This window comes from Mesocricetus auratus, unplaced genomic scaffold (assembly GCF_017639785.1).
Source record: "Mesocricetus auratus isolate SY011 unplaced genomic scaffold, BCM_Maur_2.0 Super-Scaffold_100006, whole genome shotgun sequence".
In the NCBI taxonomy this organism is placed as follows: domain Eukaryota; kingdom Metazoa; phylum Chordata; class Mammalia; order Rodentia; family Cricetidae; genus Mesocricetus; species Mesocricetus auratus.
The window spans coordinates 14,407,283-14,427,970 of NW_024429190.1; the positions used below are offsets into that span (position 1 = coordinate 14,407,283).

The 20,688-nt window shown below is 49.9% G+C and overlaps 2 protein-coding genes across 8 annotated transcripts in view; one reads left to right on the top strand and one right to left on the bottom strand.

Moving 5' to 3' along the window:
* Zfyve28 (zinc finger FYVE-type containing 28) overlaps positions 1-8,691 on the bottom strand; it is a 97,549-nt gene extending 88,858 nt beyond the window's left edge. For 2 of the 5 annotated variants that reach the window (XR_005877701.1, XM_040746914.1), the window contains exon 1: positions 5,880-6,161. Coding sequence is in view for 4 of the 5 variants with exons in the window: in XM_040746914.1 (XP_040602848.1) it covers positions 5,880-5,918 (39 nt within the window). In the remaining variant the exon portion in view is untranslated. Of the gene's footprint in view, positions 1-5,879; positions 6,162-8,096; positions 8,183-8,573 lie in introns of those variants that run through there. The other 3 variants (XM_040746912.1, XM_013112522.3, XM_005068872.4) reach the window with 3 other exon arrangements.
* Cfap99 (cilia and flagella associated protein 99) overlaps positions 6,307-20,688 on the top strand; it is a 41,709-nt gene continuing 27,327 nt past the window's right edge. Inside the window, exons 1-2 of one of the 3 annotated variants that reach the window (XM_040746916.1) lie at positions 6,307-6,552; positions 13,805-13,933. In XM_040746916.1, coding sequence (XP_040602850.1) covers positions 13,820-13,933 — 114 coding nt within the window. In that variant the 5' untranslated portion in view covers positions 6,307-6,552; positions 13,805-13,819. The remainder of the gene's footprint in view (positions 6,553-13,804; positions 13,934-20,688) is intronic. The other 2 variants (XM_040746915.1, XM_005068730.4) reach the window with 2 other exon arrangements.

Consider the following 20,688-nt stretch of genomic DNA (forward strand, 5'->3'; position numbering starts at 1 on the left):
CTGCAGAAAATGGAACTTTGCTGACATGTAAAGGACAATGATGGTTTCCGTCCCAGCTCTGAGGCTTAACAGGCCTCAGCTCTGCCTCTTCATGCTGTGAGCCTGCATCAAGCCCCCTTGTCCTCTCCAAGACATCCTTTGTAAAAGTGAAGTCCACTGGGACAAAAAGCAAAACAAACAAACAACAACAAACCCAATCTCTGTGATGATCTACAGAAGTCTGTCTTCACCCCCCCCCCAACCTAGCATGGCCATCTGTGGTTGGTGGAATAAAAGAGGGTAAGTCCCAAGCTATCACTTTTACCAGACTCCTTTCCCCTTGAGATCTGCCACCCTGTGGCTCTGGAGTCCTACCCTGGATCCTGAGCCTCCAGCCACAAAGCAGAGGATATAAGCCATGGGAGGATGGCTTGAGAGACTTGGGGCCAGGCTTGACAAGATGGCACGTTGCTGCCATCGTGGCTGCCGTTCCACCCTAGCCAGTTCCCAACAACAGGAAGACAGTGCCTGGATAGAACAAGTACCTGGCAGGTAACATCCCCACCCTTGGGAAAGGGAGCGAGGTCTCATGCTATACTCCAGCTCTCCATGGCTATGTCCTTCAGGATCCGAGGTAACCTACACCAGGATCTTCTCTCAGTACCAAAAACAAAAAGGGCAGGGGGTGGGTGTGCACCTGTGGAGACTCTTTAACCCTCACAAGAACCTGACAGAAGCAGCTGAAGGCTCTGATACTGGCAGCAGTTGTGGCTGAGCTACCAACATGGGTCTTTGCTCCCAACAACTCTGCATGGCAGGTCCCATCACCTCCACCAGACAGCTAGGGAAACTAAGGCACAGAGCTAAGAGGAATAGGCAAGGATACCTCCCAGGCCCTAGTGGGGTTAGCACCTGCTGCCTTGTCTCTGGACCCAGTGCTACACAGCCACAAAAGCCATGGCCAACGCAAAGCCTCGGGACAACTTAAAATGAGAGAAAATCCTAAAATGCACTGAATTCTACGCATCTGTTTCTCTGAGGTGGGGTCAGTTCATTGTCTGCACCTCTGCAGGACACAGAACACGCCCTGCACCAAGTTGTTGTCAATTCTGATATGACAGAAGAGTGCTGCACTGATGGAGTTCTCAGGGCACCAAAGCAGGCACTAAAATTGCCTTAAACATCATCTCTCTTCTTTGAATGAAAATAACCACTACCCCGTTTAGTGTGGGGCAGCGTGCGCAACCCTGGTTCTCTTCCCCACATGACCTTCCTGGATGCCAACTCCAAATATCAATTAAGTGAAGCTTTAGGACTTCCAGCTATGACTCGCCCATTAAACAGAAACCACATTTCACATTTCCAGTAAGCCTGCTGCTCTGATTGGGAATGGAGCCTGAGCAACGGCAAAGTCCCACAGAAAGCAGCGCTGGCCCTGCCTGCAGCATTGCCTCTCCCTGGCCCTGAAGATTCACAGGAGCTGTGAGGGCCCACACTCGCCCTACAGAAACCACAGGAAAGCCTGGAAGGGAGACGAGCTTCCTGCTGAGCGCTCTGCATGGAGACCTAAGAAGTCCTGCCTAGCCACAGCCTGAGAGTGCTGACGCTGAAGGAAGGCTCTGGGAGGAGTGGGGGATGGAGGCAGGGAACAGGAGCCACTGCCCTCCTGCAGGATCCCTAGATTTGCCCCTACCCCTACCGCACTTCCAGGTACCACACACCCTTGGCCACTAGTCAAGGAGCGTGTGGGGAGGAGGCTAGCTGGTGATCGACAGCCAGTAGGATGGTTTGTGCAGGGTGGGCTACCGTTTGAGAACTTGAAAGGCCCCTAACTATGTTTCTGGGCCCAGGCCAACTGAGGCTATAAGCTATGGCAATGGGTAAAGTGCTTGCTGTGCAACTATGAAGTCCAGAGTTTGGTTTCCCAGCTCCTACTTAAGTCAGGTGCAGCAATGAACGCCTATAACCACAGTGCTGGGAGATTCTCAGGGCTCCCTGCACAGAAAAATCTAGTCAGAACACTGAGCTCCAGATTCAATGAGAAACCTGGTCTCAAAAAATAGGGCAGAAAGCAATCAAAAAAGATTCTCAAGTTCAACCTCTGACCTAAACACACACACACACACACACACACACACACACACACACACACACACACACACAGTTAATTAATTAACTAATTTAAAGGAAGGACTGGCAAGATGGATCAGCCAGTAAAGGTGTTTGCCACTAAGCCTGAAGACTGAATTCTATCTCTGTATGTCTATTTCTGCACAGAGGAAGGAGAGAACCAAGTCCTGAAAACTGTCCTTTGACCTCCACATGTGCATCACGGCATGCACAGACCCCTGCATACAAAATACATACATACATGCATACATGCAATTAAAGAACAAAAACAGTTTGTTAAAAAAAGAACACACCCAGAAAGTCTCACTGGCTTCCCTTGGTGAGGCCCATCTCATCTGTAACCTGAACCCTAAATGTTTGCAAACAGTATTTCAGTGAAGAACTGTCAGGAAACCCCACAACAAAAGGCATGCAGGCCAATGGCCCCTCCCCTGGTAGCAGTTCAGAGACCAGACAAGAAGGCCTTTTGCGGGTACATGGCTGAGTATGGAAACTGGACACCACATCCACCATCCCCACAACCTGACAAGCACCATCCACCTGCCAATCAGCTCCTCCTCAAAGATGGAAAATACAAATGCATTCTCCAAGGCACATCAATAAGTTTGCCCATGACAGCCAAGAAATGCCAGCTTCGCCAGAGTCCTGGCCTAGGATCCCGGTCATCTTATGCCAACTTCCTCCTGGTAAGCAGCAATATCCACCCAGGTCAGTCGGAGTTATAGCCAAGCAAAAAAACAAGCTGAGACCTTTGTTTCCAAGGAGGGCACCAAACGCCTCACCTTTCTGAAGCATATATTCTTCTGAGAAAGCCTTTGCTGTGCTCTGAAGAAAACCAGAACATGAACATCACAGCATCTGAACTCTTACTACCTCCTGCCTTTTCCTCACAGCCTCCAGAGCCAAAATACCTTGAGCTTGATGTGGGGGGGGTGGGGGGGGGACTGTTCAAGACTGGCTTTAAGAAAATCAATAGAAATAACATGCTTTGAAAATGTCATTTTAACATCAACTATTGTGCTATTCACGGGATATGGTTTTCATCCAACTTAAGTAGCTTTTAGTGCTTCAGAAACCAAAACTTGTGTCATGTAAAAAAATATTCTAAGCATTGCTCTTTTGAACTGTAGGAATAACAACATTTTTCAAAATATTTCCACCACATGTAATGAAGGTCTGTGTGTTCAGTTTTAAACCAAAGCAGGAATTACATTTAAATGTGGCTTAAATGAGTCTAAATAGGAAAGTGAAAAGGGAATTATGTCAGCAACAATCTCCTCCAGACGTCCCCCACTACTAGTACTTAACTGTTGGAGACCCAGAATCTTCTGAGGGCCAACTCTGTGCTCACTTGTGCCAAAATATGTTCAATTACGCAGGAAGGAGACACAAAATTCAGTTCATAAATGGAGGCTAAAATCTGAGCTTTGGTTTGGAAAATAAAAACTCCAAGGATGACATAATACAACCCAATGCTTCATACAATCAAGACACTGAAGTCCAGTGACAGATCTGGAACAAGACATGGGTCACGGTTAGACTGACCACAGGGTACCAGCTCCAGAGACAGACATGGCCAGGGCAGAGATCTGAGACAGAGATATGGCTCGCACAGAGGTCAAGGGCAGTATCAAACAGCTCTAAGAGATGACAGTGAAGAACGGGACGGGACCGCAGTGGGGGAAATCTGACCTATCTCTCCCCCTTCTACACAGCACACAGTTTTGGGTTGAATCACTCGAGGTTACTAACTCAACTCTCCACCTGCTGTGGTCTGCACCTGAAAGCAGTTGCCTGCGAATATAGGGAAATTCATGGGTGTGATCCTTAACTTTGGGACTCGAATCTCAAGGGGAGGCCACTGTGAACTCAGCTACGGATGATAATCAGTGGGCATGCAGCCTGCTGCCGCTTAGGTGGAGGTCACAGAACACACCTTTCCTACTGTGGCACTGCTGGGAATGGCACACGAGCACCCCCAGCGCCCCCACAAACATTCCCAGAGACAAGAATGTAGCTTAGCATGCAGACAGTTCCATCTGTTCCCCTGCATGCTATTGAGAAAGCAAATCCCTCCCCGAGATGACTTTTCATCACTGAACTTGTTCTGTTGTTGCTGGTTAGTTTTGTTTTTCTTGTGCTAAAAAGTCACTCAAAGAGAAATTAAAAAAAAAAACTCCTTGTACAGATATTTAGTGCAGGAGCTGCTGCAGCCCCTGGCAGACCCACAAAGCGATAGCAGGCGAAACTGAGCACATTGAAGGGATTGCAGCAAAGAGAGGGCTAGATGTCTAGGGCGTGGCTAAGGGCAAGCAGGCCTAAACCACACCCATCGCCTGAGTCGAAAGAGCCCCCTTCCCCTGGATATATCTGCCCCACAACAAGGAAGAAAGAGCACGAACTGCTGTACCTCCCTGCAAGAATCCAGAATACCTTCCAGCCGGGCCAAGGCTGACAAAGGGCAGTCCCACGCTTTATAAGCTTCACCCCAACATTCTCCAACCCAAGGAAAAAACTTCCCGACCTCAGCGGCCAAAAAACATGATCTTTTGAGGTCCCTGAACGTCCCCCAAACCTCGAGTGCCAGTCTTCCAAATAGAATGTCTCTCCAGAACACCCGCGTCAGCAGACATGATTTTAAGGAAACCCCACCCCAAGAGATCATTCACGAAGTCTGGGACAGGGACCCTAAACCAAGAAAAGTGGCTAGTCATGGTGGAAGAAGGGTCAGTTCTTTGGGTGGGCCAATGAGAAGGACGCCTCTGACTTCGGAGACACCAGCACGCAGCCGCTGCATTGCTCCCGCCCTTGGTCTTTGCAGTGACCCCACCCAGGTCGTGACCCCCTGAAGACCTCCAGCGTTGACGTCCTCTGGCTCTGCGGGCCCCAACACGCAGCTTTGGACGCTGCGGGTGCGTCCTGGACATTTGCTGGATCCCAGCTTTTGCACCGCCCGGCCTCAAGCAGAGCGCACCGGGTTTTGCTCCGGCCGCGAGCCCGCAGTGCGACTGGTGCAGCTGCCGAGGCGCGGGGCGCGCCGCCGGGACCCGATCCGGTGGAGCCAAGAGAGGCGCCCACTGGCGAATCGCACCTCTGGCTGCAGGCTCCAGGAGCCTCACCCCGCCACCGGGCGGAGTACTGGCCCGAAATCCAAAAGGATGCGGGCGGCTAGTGTACCAGGATAGGGATGCGAAGTGGACGGAGGTTGTATCAGTCCGGTTTGGGAGGACCGAACCGCGGCGTGAGGGCCCTCTAAAGACACAGGAAGGAAGGGTCTGACCAAAGACTAGGGATTGGAGAAAGGGGCGTGAGGAAAGGTCGGTTCACAAGTGCGAAGGGAAGGTGGGAGGCCCACTATCCTAGGCCAGAATAATTGTGGTGCGGGAAGATGAAGGGGCATCTGCGGTGCGGCAAGAGAGAACCAAGAGAAGTAGGGGCTCTGAGCACGCAGGCTGGGACCACTGAGTGGGAGCTGGTGCCCATCCAGTACCGACACGAGAAGGAAGAGGGGACATTATAATACACCCACGCCAGAAAGAAAGAGCCCCGTCTGGTACTGGGTTTAGGAAAAGAGCAGTCAGTGCGCGCCGGGTACACGGTCTGTCCAAGTCGCAGAATGCAGGGAAGAGGCATCGCAGGAACTGGAGAGGGGGACTCACACAGGGCCAGGGAAACGAGGTCTGTCTCACCAAGGAGAGACCTGCAGGGGCAGAGAACTAAAGGGGAAAAGGCGCGACGCCGGGGAATGGACCGCAACTGGAGCCACTCACCTTGGGTTTGTACAGCCACTTTCGGAACCTGTTCATCATCGCCGCGCCGGCCCGGGCCGCGCTCCGGGCTGCCCTCGCCCTCCGCAGCGCAGAGCTCGGGCCCGGCTGCGGCACGGGGAGGACACGCACGCAGGGCCGGGACCGGTCAGAGCTAGCGGATCGTGAGCGCCGAGCCGAGCGCCGAGCAGCTGGAGGCAGGTGCGCCGGGCAGGTGCGCGGCCGGCCGGAAGGATGCTCAGCGAGCGGCGCGCGGCCGACCCAAACCCGCGGGCGCGCGGGCGCGCGGAAAGGCGCGGGCCCTGCGCGCGCGGCGCCTTACGGATTGGGGGCACCTCGCGCCTCCGCCGGTCACGGCCGCACATGCGCCGATGGCGCCGCTAACCCCCGGCCCGCCGCGAGTGGAGGGTGGGGCGGACCCGGTGAGGCCGCCAATCCGCGCCCAGCGCCACGCCGCACCCTGCTCGGGACGCGCATCCAGGGAGGGAGGCTTCGAACTACAGGTCCCGGCGCCCACCGCGAGCAAGGCCTGCGTGGCGTTGCTAGGTGACGGCGCCTAAACGATGCCTAGGCGAGCTGCGGGTGCGGGCGCTGGCAGGTGAGGGCTCCGGCCCGCGGCGCCTGAAGGGACCACGCAGGGGCAGGTGGAGGCCTGTGGAGGCCCGGCGGCCCGCAGGTAGGTGAGGGTGAAAGGCCTCTGTGGGGAGCCAGCAGCCCGTCCTCATTCTCACTCCTTTTCTCCAGTTCTCAAATCTTTGCTTACTATTTTCTGGCCTTAGCAGGCTACCTTTGCGCTCATCTTCCAACCTCCCAGATTAAAGGAAGTGTGCTTTCCACCACCTCAACTTTAATTCCCACAAAAAAAAAAAACCAGTAGTTTTGGTGGTTTTTTTTTAAAGATAACTTTTCCTATGACACACTACCTCCCTAGCAATGCCTTAATTGGAATCTGTAAAAATACAAACACAAACCTAGCTAAAAATCTGAAAATTTATCATGTGCCAAGAGTCCAGCTGAGAATATGTGATCCCCTCCTAAAGCTCCCATGCACAGCCAAAGAGCATTAGCCATAGGCAGTAGATCCCTGCCAACAATTTTTTCTTTACCCTCACCCCAACCCTGAGCCACCTCTCACGCTGGTCTGAAATGAGAGGATGAAATGAGTGGGACTTACTCCTGACCCAGCACATAATTCCTGTCCCTCCCTGGACTCTTTATTTCATTAAATTCAACGGGAGTTCACCCCTCCAGCCCTGGAAGAAGTATTCCCCTTGTGCTATGGTTTCTGATTGATTTTCCCTGCTTCCCTCTACCTGCCACCCAACCTCTCCTGCCCTAAAAAGCAAACCCTCTGGAGGTGCCTCCTGTCTCCAGTTCTTTCTTGAACGCACTCCCAGCCACTCCTTTGAAGCAGTTTACCAAAGTCCTCCATGATCTCGGAGCTGCTAAATCCAGTGGTGGGTCTCAGCTCTTATCTCTCTCTTACTGTTAGCAGCAGGTGACCCAGCTGACTGCCTCTTGACTGATGCAATCAGAGTATACACACTCCTCTGACCCAGCAGCTCCTGCATCTTCACTCAGGCAGTCAGCTCTGGACCTGCTCAGCCTTGTAAGCTTCTCTTCTACCCATTCCTGGGTGATTCCAGGCAGTCACATGGTCTTATAAACACCCCCCCCCTTTTTTTTTTAACTCCAGCCTAAATGCTGGCATTCAGAGCTGTTTGCCTGTTCTTCACTATTGGTACAACTAACACCACCTTAGAGTCAACATGTACACAATTGTATTCTCTGGTACAACAGAGAGCAGCTTTTCTGGCTACCATCCTTAACCTGTTTCCTCAGGATTCAGGATGACTGTACTGGTTCTTGCCATCACCTCCTGGACCCACACACGTGGGGGGAAAAAGAAGAAAGGACTGTACTTCCTTCCACTCTGTCCAACACTCCCAAAGTTTATTCTCTAATATTTCCTAGAGATAGAAGAACTTGTACACATGGCCATAGCCAGCTTCCAGGGAGTCTGGGAAATGTCATCATCTAGTTGGAAAGCAATAAGCCCAAGGAAGAGTCAGGCTTTGTTGCTCAGGAGGAAAAAGAAAGCCACAGAGAATGATTTAGTAACCACACTTAGAGTGGCTTTAGTCCTGAGGGGGGAAAAAGCCTAATTTCTTTATCATACATTTGGGGTCTCATGGCTGAGGCTGTTGAACTCGTTTTTACCTGATAGAAATGAAGCCTCCTCATTTACTTCACTTCGCTTTGCTTCAGCCTGAGTTTCAGGTCTCCTCATGTGACAGACCTGAGCCCTGATGAGAGATGAGAGTTAAAGGGCCACATATACAGGAAGTCAATCCTCTTAGGAACTAAATCTCAATTCTCTGTAAACTAAATGCTGAGACACTGGGCATGTGGCCTAGCAGCCAACTAACCACCTAGTGCATAAGCTGGTTCCATCCTTGGCACTCAGAGTACACAAACAAACTTTGCTCTGCTACATATCAAGACACCACCTTTCCCAACACAAAAATAAAGAAGAAAAATAAAGCTAAAAATGAATCAGATACAAATAAAGCTGAGGTGCTTAGAGTTGGCCCAGCCTGTGCCTATTTCCTACCCACAGATGTGATTGTTTTGCCCAAGCTTTAGGTGAATTTCAGAGGGAATTCAGAGTCCACAAATCCTTTCCCTCATACTCACCTGAGCTCACAAGACATCTGCTCTTTGCCACAGGTGGGTGTGCAGAGCCCTGCAAGGCAGCCTCCACTCCTCAGTGAGCAGAGGCTTCAGGCTGGATAGTTAGAGGCAGGCTGGGCTCCCAAGAGCTCCCTCCCCACCTCCAGTCTGGCTCTTTCACTCATTCCTTCTGTGTCCTTCTACCAAGGTCCACTCAGGATTTGGGAGAGTTTGGCTCAATTCAGTCCATGCTCCCTGACTCTGGTCAGTCAAAGGCATTTGATCTACCCTTTGTGCAGAGATAAAGGCTCCACAGTGGGGGAGCAGGAAGTAGTCCATGCTCCCTGGCACCACTGGGCAGCCCATTCATGTAAGTTCAGCCCAGACCTCAGCCCTCAGATTGGAAACTTAGCAAAAAAGGAAAATCAGAGTACCTAACGATAGTGTTGTTGACAGGATCTAGACCACCTGAGAGATCTCTGGACATGTCTGCCTGGGTGGGTGGGTAGGTGAGTGTGTAATCTTGATTACCTTAACAAATGTGGAAAGAGCCACCCATCTTAACTGTGGGCAGGACCATTCCATGGGCAGAGAATCCTGGACTAATAAAACCGAGAAGAGCTGAGCAATAGGAGGCACCCACCCCTCTGATTTCCTAATTGTGCATGCAGTGTGGCGGTTTGTCAAATTCCTGATGCCTTCACTCTGCCCGCAAGGACTGCACCTTGAACACGTGAGAGAAAGAAAGCTTATTCTTCGGCATTGTTTCCAGGGAATTTGTTTTGTGTTTTGTTTTCCTCAGTGCTGAGGGTGGGATTCAAGGTATGGTGTGTTTTAGGTTGAGCCCCCACCACTAGAACTTTTAACATCGAGTTTGTCTTTTGGTTTTTTTGTTTGTTTGTTTGTTGAGAGAGGGTTTCTCTGTGTAACAGCCTTAGCTGTCCTGGGACTGGCTCTGTTGACCAGGCTGGCTTCGAACTCACAGAGATCCACCTGCCTCTGCCTCCTGAGTGCTGGGATTAGAGATGTGTGCCACCACCACCCAGCAACACCAAGTATTTGTGAACTCTTCTGCCTGTATTCTTTGCTGAGGCTGGGCTGTGTGTGCGCTGTTCTACTTTATTTCACGTCTTCACCAGGCATCAGACTCACACAGAAAGAAAATGTCTTTGGGGTTAGGGAACCAGATTCCCCACTCCAAACTTCTCATTGTTGGTTTTGTTCTTATTTCTTTAGAAAATACCATCACACCATCTATCCCCCAATTAAATGAGACAATAAAACTGAAGTTTATTGCATAAAGGACCCATGTAAATAAAGGTTTAGAAAAGCAGATGACTTAGAAAGTCACTGTGTGGGAATGGATATGTTCAAAACACATTGTCTACACGTGTGAAACTGAAAAAATAAAAGGCATTCTGTTTAGAAAAGTCAATGGGGGCTTTCCTGATGCCCTGCTGTGGAGCCTGTATCTCTCTGGATGAAGCTCAGTGACAGAAGCCTCTCATGATGGAGGCCCTAGGTTCAATTAGTGTGATCTTTCAGTTGGTTTTAATCTGGCCACCTGTGTCTTTCAGATTAGACGAGAAGCCTGTTTTAGTGTACTAATACCTTTTTATATTTTTGCATTCTTTGTTCATAGATCACTTTAAGCCTAGGCCAGGTTCAGGTGAGAGACTTGGCCCTGCTCACCACACTCACCAAGGCTTAATGAACATTTAGTTACTATCAGAGAAGGTTTCCAGAAAGGAATCTGAGGCAAAGAAGGCAGGCCTCAGTGTGTCGGCGTGTAACTCGGATGTAGAGAGATCACCTAACTTACGGGAAAACCGAGTGAAGGAGGAGGAGTCCTAGACTGTGACTGTCAACTGTGAAGGGCTTGTGACATGCTGAGGAGACCCCTCTGGATCTCACAGCAACCTCACCTCTCCACTCTCCCCACAGCAGCCAGGGCCAAAGGCCTCCAGCCCATTGCTGTCCACCCCACCCAGCACTCTCAGGAGCATGAGCTCAGTTTTGGTGCACTGGGAGGGTCAGGCTGGGAGACCAAGTGAATGGATTTAAGGCTTCACCTGACACACCCCCTGTCTCAGATGTGAGGCCAGGGGAAAGGATTCCACAAACACAACTGACACTGGAGGAGTCTTGAACCCGGCCACCAGCAGCATGGCTTCTGATCCTATTGGCCCATGGGCAGTGAGAGTTCACTCTTGCTGTGAACCTAGTACGTGTCTTTTGTCTACTAGTTGCACTTGGCTGAGAAAAACTAGGTTTTACTGAGGTACATACTAAAACCTGTAGAGATGAATATCTATTCAGAACTAATGTTCTCTCCAGAGCTACCTGACAGCGCCACTGTTTGTCACCAAGACACTAATAACTAGGAGTTGGACATACGCACTGGCGTGCGCGCGCGCGCACACACACACACACACACACACACACACACACACACACACACACACACACACGGAGAAAGGACCTCCCCACACCCACAGAGCTGCCTTTAGCCAAGATTCCTGGAGTGTCTGAGATTGTTTTCCACTTAGGAGATATCCAGAGTGGAACAAAGGGCCCCCAAGAGCTGTTCCAGAAAAAAAGGGCAAAGGTCCTGCATGGCCAATGACATCACAGTTTACAGGACTAACCAGCCAAGGGATAGAGCCAGGACAGGAACAGACCTCCAGGGTACGGCCTCAGGGAGGGGCTCTAGTCCCAGCCTCTGGGGATAACACGGGTTTCCAGCCTCACTTAGCACAGAGCACCCCCAACAAAGCCAGAGGAAAAGCTACAGGTCTCCCATTCCATGAAGCAATGGCCCAGAAAAGTGCCTCCTGCAGAATCCTCTTGTGTGACAATTGCTTAAATCCGCCCATGTTGGCAGAGCTAAGTGTCTGGCTTGTTCTGTCCCTCCCAAAGAGAGGAAGTCATATTCAGAGAGAAGGTTAAATGGCCAGTGGGCACAAGGCCCATCTATTGCTCATTTAGTGTGCACCCTGGAATGGGAAGCAGAGTGGACAGTGGTTCCCAGAAGCGGTGGCTCAGCCTCCTCTTAGCACTCAAGTCCCTCACCAGGAAGCTCACTAGAAGTAGCTTGAGTGACCAGAGAGGGAGAGGACCCTAGGAACCCTCAGAGCCTTCCTCCTACCATCCAGCCCTCCAACAGTGGATGTGGAGCGACTTAGTGGACAGTCTCCGGGGAGGCAGACTTCAGAGGGTGCAGATCAGCCCTCACCATACCAGCACCATACCTGACTGCGTCTTGGCAGGTGTAGATCTGTGTGTGATGGATTGGATCTGGTATTGTCCAAGACAGAAGACTACTGTCTCCTCCTACCTCTCACCATTAAGACCCCCATCGACCCATGAGGAATCTATCATGAGCTGGCCCTGTGAGTTTCTAGGCATGAGAAAAGGTTGCCCTGGTGACTGTCGTCATGGGCTAAGCAGGGATGGAGTCCTAGCTCTGGCTCCTCTCAGTGCCAATGGAGCCCCCTTATTGAGTCTCTAGAGCGTGTTCATGGTCCCAGACTCAAAACAATTTCCAGACTCCAAGAGGTCATTCTCAGAGAGGCTGGTGCTACCTTTGTGTCCGCAGCCCTGTCAGGCCCCAGCTGTGGTTGTAAGGGCCCAGAATGCAGCCAGAGTGCATGGGGACTCTGGCCCTCAGTGAAACAGTCTTTCCGCCTTTCCCCCACCTACTCAGTGACGCTTCCCAGGGAGCACCACAAGAGGTTTTTCCCGAACTCAGCGGAGGACTCCCACTCTGTTCCTCTGGCTTCCTCCTCTTGCCACCCACTAATTGTTAGACTGAAGCCATCTGCATCTCCTCCTCAACCGCATTCCTTTGGGTTCAGCCCCCTTCCCAGACCTATGCCTGTTTCCCTCTGGACTGCTCAGGGGTCAAGCAGGACAGGTGATCCTCTGGATCTTAGAGTGCTGACCTCTGCTGGAAGCATTTGGGGTACCCTATTCCGATTTTATGAGTTCTCCTGCAGAATCCTCAGATGCCTTGTCCTTTTGGAAAGTCACAGCCTTCAATTCTGAGATATTACTGTTTTCTTTCTTCGGTCTTTCTTAAATTCTTATTCATTGGTATTTTGACCACTTAAAATAGATCCCTAATTTTTAAAAAGCAGCTGCTGGGCCTGGCATGACTAGCCAGGACTAACCATCACACTGAGGACCCTTTTCCTGCTACTATGATGAAATACTAACAAAGCAGTCGGACATGGTGGTACAGCCCTTTAATCCCAGCACTCAGGAGGCAAAGGTAGGCAGATCTCTGAGTTTGAGGCCAGCCTGGTCTATTGAGTAAGTTTCAGGATGGCCAAGGCTGTTATACAGAGTAACTCTGTCTCAAAAATCAAAAAACAAAGAGTGTGCATGCATGCACATGAGAGAGAGAGAGAGAGAGAGAGAGAGAGAGAGAGAGGAGAGAGGGAGGGAGGGAGGGGGAGGGAGGGAGGGGGAGGAAAGGAGGGAGGGAGGGAGGGGGAGGAGGGGGAGGGGAGAAGAGGAGAGAAGAATACTAACAAAAGCAGCTTCAGGGAGAAAAGGTTTGTTTTGTCTTACAGTCATGTGGGAAAGTGCTGGCAGCAGGAGCCTAAAGCGGCTGGTCACATCAGACCCACAATTAGGAACACGAAGGGGTGAATGCATGCTAGTGCTCAGATCTCTTTCTCCGTTGTGTGCTTTCTTATTTTAATTGAATGTTTCTGTTATTTCCATTTATTTTATGTGTGAGCATGGGTGCTTCCATTCCCATGACACAGCCCGGGGGAACTCCACAGCCTCCTGTGATTCTGTCTTCTTCACCTGCTCTGGGCAGAGCCTGCTGAGAAACTTGCCACCCTTCCCAGACTGGCTAAGAGGTGTTCAGAGGCCTGCTTTCTGACCCGAGACCTCCCTGGGGGTCACTCCACCCACAGCGTTGCTGTGGGCTTTGGTGACTACCTTGAAACCCTGGGTGTAGGTCAGAGAAGGCAGAGGCTGGGACTAAGTGGTGGCCTGAAGTGGGCTCACCAAGACCAAACAGATCACTTGGACGGCTGAGGCCTGAGATGAACTAACCAAGTAGTGAGTTTGGGCTTACCTGAGCCCAAACCCCTACCTCCAAAATCCTTACTGTTCAACTCAGAACCCTCATGGACTTCCTGTTGCTGTGGGTAAGGATCCTGCAACCTCTTCTGCCAACAGCCAAACTGGGAACTCAGAGGTTGTAGATAATGTGACGTGTGTTGGTTTTGTTTTAGGACTCTGCTTAAAAGATGGCCTACTACGGAAAATGCATTGAGATTGTAATAGAACAGCTTGACAAATTTAAGCCTGAGAAGGACAATCCCGAGCAGTTCCTGGAGACAGTATCTACCTCCTTACAGCAGGTAGGATCCGGGTAGCCACTGGGGTTCCTGGGAGACCACATCAGCGACAGTGTCACCTGGCATTTCACTTCCCAGCAAACAGCATGAAATCCATTCCTGCCTGTGGGGAGAAGTGTGAGGCAAGGCACTCTCTCAGAAGGCTGGTGGTCCGTCCAGAGGCACCCCTTTGCCATGAGAGGCAGATGCACATCAGACCTGGCCCTACCTAGAGCTACACAACTCCCATAGTACATTATGAGAGGTGGCCCCAGTCCCCACATAGGAAAAGCTGCGACGGTGGGGACAGCATCAATGAGGGAAGCAGAGCCTTGTCTATGGGCACAGCTCATGGTGGATCCTGCTTAGTTGATGAGGACTTTGGTAGAGTCTGGGCCCTACTAAGTGCCTTGGGCCCTACTAAGTGCTTCTGCCTAGCGCTTGTTCCCCTCCCCTTGGCCCCTCTTGAGTCTCCGAGCATTGCTACAGCATGCCTGAGGCTGGGAAAATTTTACAATATGTAGCTCTCAAGGTTCTGGAAGCTGAGTCATCCAAGATAGAAGCAGCAGTGTATCCCACTGCAGAAGGTGAGAGAGAGGAAGACAGGCAGAGCATGTCACTGGAACGTTCAACCTGAGCCTGTCACAACGGCAGCTACACTTTCAAGTGAATTTTGGATGGTTAAATCTCCAAAGCACACTCCTCTCCCAAGCAGACTTGTTACCCTTTCTATTGGCAGCTTCAGACTCTGCCCAGGTTGTCATCCTATACACCAGGGCTGCAACATTCTGATTGGTTCTCTGGACACTACCTGCTCTGAGTCCCATCTCCCTCCTCTGACCCCCCCCAGGCTCTGGCTTCTCCTTGTGAGGGTACTCAGAAGTCACCCAACCTGATAATAGGTCCAGTTCCTCCACCCAGCAGACCTCTCTCCCTGGCCCTAGACTCTTGCATCCATGTGTAAGTAGCACAGTCTAGAGGACAGATGTCCTCTTGGCTCCCATGAGTACCCACAAACAGCTCATCTCAGCAGCCCAAGCCCAATCATTAAGAACTGTGTCCCTTCCTGAGCCAGGTGAGGTAGGCACCCGCCCCCACACCACACTTCAGCCCTGGTATAGCCCTCATCCTATTCACTGCAAAAGCTCCCTCTTGCCTCTCTGCCAGAGCGCTGACACCCTTTCCTGACCTCCGCATAGACATGATGCAGAGGTTTTCCTCCCTGCAGAGCCTCTCAGCTCCACTGTGCCCTCCCAATTCTCTACCCACCCTCACAGCCGCTCCTCTAGCCATACTGTCTTCCTGGTACTTTTTGAACAGTCCATTTGTTCCTCCCACTATCTTTGCCCCTCTTCCCCACCCACTTGGAACACCCAGCATGCTCTCTGGGCTGCCAAGGCATTCAGGGACTTGATAGAAGAAGGGCCCTTTCTTTCATGCTAGACAGAGAGAAGTCAGTATCATTGCTCTTTGATAACCATTACAGAAAACTGAGTTTCAGTTCTCATAATTAGTTTGAGGCACTTTTCCCATTAGCAACCAATAGATTAATGGTAAATGAGTTCTAGTTGTCATTTGGAAAATCACAGAGTCATGACCATCTGTGTGCCTTCCCTTGAGAAGCCTAGCACTCTGATGCCACTAAGCAAGCTGGCAGCAGTGGATGGAGTTGACATACCCAGGAAGCTGATCTCCACCTCAGGTAGAGAAGCAACTTCTGCTTCAGATGTTGGTCCTTTCAGGTTCTGCCAAAGTTCCTCCGAAGCCAAGATGGATTGGTAGTCCTGGGTACTGACCCAGTTTGAACAACCCACTTTCATCTCCAGCTGTCAGAAACTTACTGTAATATACTGACCGTCAAGTCAAGGCTAGAGATGCCACCTGCCAGAAAATTACACAACCCCTAGACCACTAGGCAGAGGCTGACAGACGCCTCAGGGCAGGGCCTGTGGTGGAAGAATGCATACCCTAAGTGTATGGCAGCCCTAGGCTCTTCTTAATGTGGACACGTCCTTATTTGGATGTTCTGAGTAGATGAAACTAGGTTACAGCTGCAGTAGCCTGGGAGGGGACAGTAGTAAAGGGATCCACTAACCTGTGATGTCCCCTGGCCTGGGTACCAGGCAGCTCTGGAGGTCTAGCCTGTGGCTTCTGTCTCCACTTGTAACCAGTTACCGACCCTTTGGAGGAAGCATGAAGCCACTGACACATTGATCTGGGGCTGAGTTTTGTAGGTGAACTCAGGTGGGGTCAGTCCCTGGGTACCACCTTGGCTTTCCCTGTGCTCAGAAGCTCCTTTCCTGACAAGAACAGGCTATTCTTAGGTACTCAGGGAGTCCACCTTGAATTAGCAAGAAAGGAGAGGGCAACATGGGCTCCACAGGCAAGCTAGGTGGCCAAGCAGTGAAGAAGAGCCTGCCTTTGAGGAGCAGCAGATGGCTGGAAGCAGGATAGGGCTTCCTGGGCAGAGGGACCTACCAAGATGAGACCCCAAGAGCACAAGGTCCTTACTTGTGACTGAGAGAGTAGACAGGAAGCCCAACAAGGCCTGTGTGCCTAACCTTCAGACCTGGCTACTCAGCCTATATGGCTGGCCCTTGGGGAAGTTGGTTGTGAGCAGAAAAAGGTCAGAGTAGAGCCTAGACTGCACAAGTGGGAATGAGCATAGAAAGACCCTGCAGGGCAGAACTACCAGGAAAAGCATAGGCAGCCAGTAGCTCTGGGGTAAGCAACCAGAAGGAGAAGTTGATGGGGCTTGTACAAGAGTTTAGATGAGAGGTGACTGGAGAAAGACAGCTCAGTGGTTAAGAACACTGGCTGCTCTTCCAGAGGACCCGAATTCAATTCTCAACACCCACATGACAACTGTCTATGACTTCAGTTCCAGGGGATCCAATGCCCTCTTACAGCCTCCTTAGGCACTGTATGCATGAACATGGCGTACAGACATACAGACAAGCAAAACACACATACACATAAAATAAAAGTAAAAAAAATAGCTGGGTGGTGGTGGTACACATCTTTAATCCCAGAACTTGAAAGGCAGAGGAAGGCTGATCTCTATGAGGTTGAGGCCAACCTGGACTACTGAGTGAGTTCCAGGACAGCCAAGGCTATACAGTGAAACCCTGTCTCAAAAAAATCAAAAAAGGCCGGGTGTTGATGGTGCACACCTTTAATCCCAACACTTTGGAGGCAGAGGCAGGCGCATCTCTGTGAGTTTGAGGCTAGCCTGGTCTATAGAGAGAGTTCCAGGACAGCCTCCAAAACAATACAGAGAAACACTGTCTCGAAAAACAAAACAAAACAAAAATTTAAAAAAAGGACAGAAGGAAGGAAACAGAAAATGTTAGACAATAAATATGTTCTACATTATATTTATTAAAATGCCTGGTGTTTGCCATGGCTCAAAATGGTGTTCAACAAGAGACTCTCTTCAGTGCCAGTCCCAGGACTGAAGCAGAGAGTAGCATTTGGTTCTCTCTAGGGACTTGCCAGGAGGCTTGGCTTACATCTAGTAAATAATAAGTAAAAAATGTGTAAAAAGTACATGTAAGTGAGAATATATTGCACATATTAATACAAAAGTTTTACTATGGTATAAAGGTGGTTTCTCCATCAAACTTAATGCTGAAGCTGAATTTTGCAGAACCACAGTGTTTGAAGATGAAGTAGGGAGAGATGTTTCAGTCTTTGGGGGTGAAGCCCTCAAGAATAAATGTGTCTCCCCAAGTGAGTTCTTGTTCTGGCCTTTGCAAGGGAGTAGGTTGTTACAAAGCAAGGCTAGCTCTTGTGTTTTGTTTCTGTACACATACCTGGTACCCTCCTCTTCTCTGCCATATTTGGAGCAGCATGAAGCCCTTTCTGGAAGCCATGCAGGTGCTGGCACCATTGTCTTGGACTCCAAGAACTGTGAGGAATTTCGAAGAGGAGGTATGATGGTTAACCTTCATCATCAACCTGACTGGATTTGGAATCATCTAGGAAACAGAGCTCCATACTCCTAGGTATCGGGACTGAAGGCAGATAGATGAAGGAGGGCAAGGGGAGAAACAGAAAGGACACTTGGGATATCAGGCATATGAGTGCTCGGAACAGGGGTCACTCTCAGGAGGCCAACGGCAGAGCCCTTGGTGTGAACATATATATGCTGGACTCTGAGTGAGGAGGCCAAGCAGACAGCCAGGTAGACGGTTCTGGAGTATAGAGAAAGGTACAGGCTATTGAGGGGACATTTCAGGCCCAGCATATCCTCAGCCTGAAGGTGACCAGGGGTACTTGTGGATAATGGAGAAACAAGCCCAAGGTATTCGTGTATGGGAAGGTTGAGAAGCCAAGAATTGCAGCAGAGCTAGGAACGATGGTGGACAGCAGAAATATTGTAGCCAGATGTATTCTAAAACAAATCTGGGAAACAGGCTGGGACTCCTCCTAGAGCCTTGTGTTGAGAGTTTTGGGAAGGTTGGAGGAGTAGGGGCATCCCAGTTCCTCCAGGGCTATCCCTGCAGGGAACCTCTCCTGGCACTGCTGCCACCATCCATAGAACAGGCACATCTTAGTGGCTGTGGGTATCAGGGAAGAAGAAGCAAGGCATGTCCCTTTGCACATTCTCTTTTTCCTGCTAGTGTTTATTAATAAGCTGACTCAAGAATGCTTTTACAGGCTTCTCCCACTGCTGGGAAGCAAGGGCAGGACCAAAAATGACGCTCACAGGGAAACCAAGTCATGACTTGGGATGTGTCCTGCGTCCTGCATATTAACCTTTTATTCTTTTAACATAAAAATAATGAGACTGAAGCTGGGCGTTGTTGGTGCATGCCTTTAATCCCAGCACTTGGGAGGCAGAGGCAGATGGATCTCTGTGAGTTCAAGGCCAGCCTGGTCTACAGAGCGAGTTCCAGGACAGCCTCCAAAACAATACAGAGAAACCCTGTCTCGAACCCCCTCCAAAAAAATGAGGCTGGGTGGTGGTGGCACACACTTTTAATTCCAGCACTTGGGAGGCAGAGGCAGGCAAATCTTTGAGTTTGAGTCCAGCCTGGTCTACAGAGCAAATTCCAGGACACACTCCAAAGCTACACAGAGAAACTCTGTCTCAAAAAACAAAACAAACAAAAACAAAACTCAAAATAGGCTGGCAAGATGACTTGATGAGTTAAGGTGCTTATAGTGTCACCCTGATGACTTGACTTGAGTTTGATACCCAGGACATACATGTTGGAAGAAGAGAACCAATTCCTAATCTGTCTTTGATCTTCACAGGCATGCCATGCCACGTATGCCTACAAACAGGTCTGCACATACGATTGCACATGCACACAAAATAATGTCTTACATGTAATGTAAAAACTCAAAACACTGAGATACCAGTGTTTATTGGTAGAGGTGTGTGCGGGTTGGGTAGAGTGCATTTGTAAATATTCGTCTCTGGTACTGTAAAAAAAATGGGGAAAGAGATACTTTTTCTTAAACAGATGCCATAGAAACTCAAGAGGGCTTTTTGTTTTGTTGTTGTTGTTGTTGTTTTGAGACAGGGGTTTCTCTGGCTAGCCTGGAACTCATTCTGTAGATCAGGCTAACCTCAAACTCAGAGATCCCTCTGCCTCTGCCTCCCAAGTGCTGGGATTAAAAGTATGTGCCACCACTGGCTGGTTTGCTGTGAAGTTTGATGCAGCCTTTCTGGAATGTATTTTGACAGAGGCAGGACCTGTTAAAAGGGGCGGCCAGCTGGGGGAAACGGTTACCAATTTTTAAGTTATTAGAGAAGTGCGTGTGCAGAAGAGCAGAGAGCAGAGGGAGATGCAGTCGATGGCCACCAAAGTGATTCCTGTGGTGTCACTGCGGGTTGTGTCATTTTGTCATCCCCTTGTAAATCTTAGCATGCATCATTTTAGTGGCTGCATCACACGGGTCTGCAGGATGGAGCAATGATGCTTGGCCTGTTGGTCCCCTGCTGTTGGACCTTTGCTCCTGTTTTCACTGCTACCCAAACCTCTTCCCCTGATGTGAGCACATGAACATTTTCTATGTTCCGGAAGACTTTCTTAAGTTCCCAGAAGCACACTTAACTCTTTTAAAGGGTCATGGAAATAAAACTCGAGAAACCTACTTTCCAAATTGCTTTCTGGAAAGGCTCAGCAGCAAGTGTCTCACCAAGTCTCTCAGCACTGTGCTGGCATCAGCAGATATCATCTTCCTTCTCCATCAAAACTTAATTACTTTCCAAACCTTAATTTGAAAACATTAATTACTTTTTTAAATAATTAATATATGTCACACACGGGTCATATTATCATTTGGGTCTGAATTGTCCCCTACAGGCTCCTGTGTTGAAGGTCTTGCTCCCAGTGCAGGGTTCAGAGGGGCAACTGGGAAGTGATTGGGTCCTGAGGGTCTGACTTTGTCAATGGACAGCTTCATTAATGAAAGCATAACATGATAGCATTATTCAGAGCTGGTGGGACCTAGGGGAGAACTTGAGGAAGCAGGTCACTAAAAGGGTACCTTGGAAGGATATATCCTTGCCCACCCCAGCCTCCTCTGCTTCCTGCCACCATGAGATGATGAACAACTTCCTTTTGATCTGCCATCTCTCTACTATGGGCCAGAAAGCAATGGAGCCAGCTACCTGTAGACCACAGCCTCTGAAACCATGAGTCAAATTAATCTTTTCCACCTAAACTATTTTTTAGTTTGTTTACTTTTATTTTATGTGCATTGGTGTTTTGCCTACAGGTACGTCTGTGTGAAAGCATCAGATCTTGGAGTCACAGACAGTT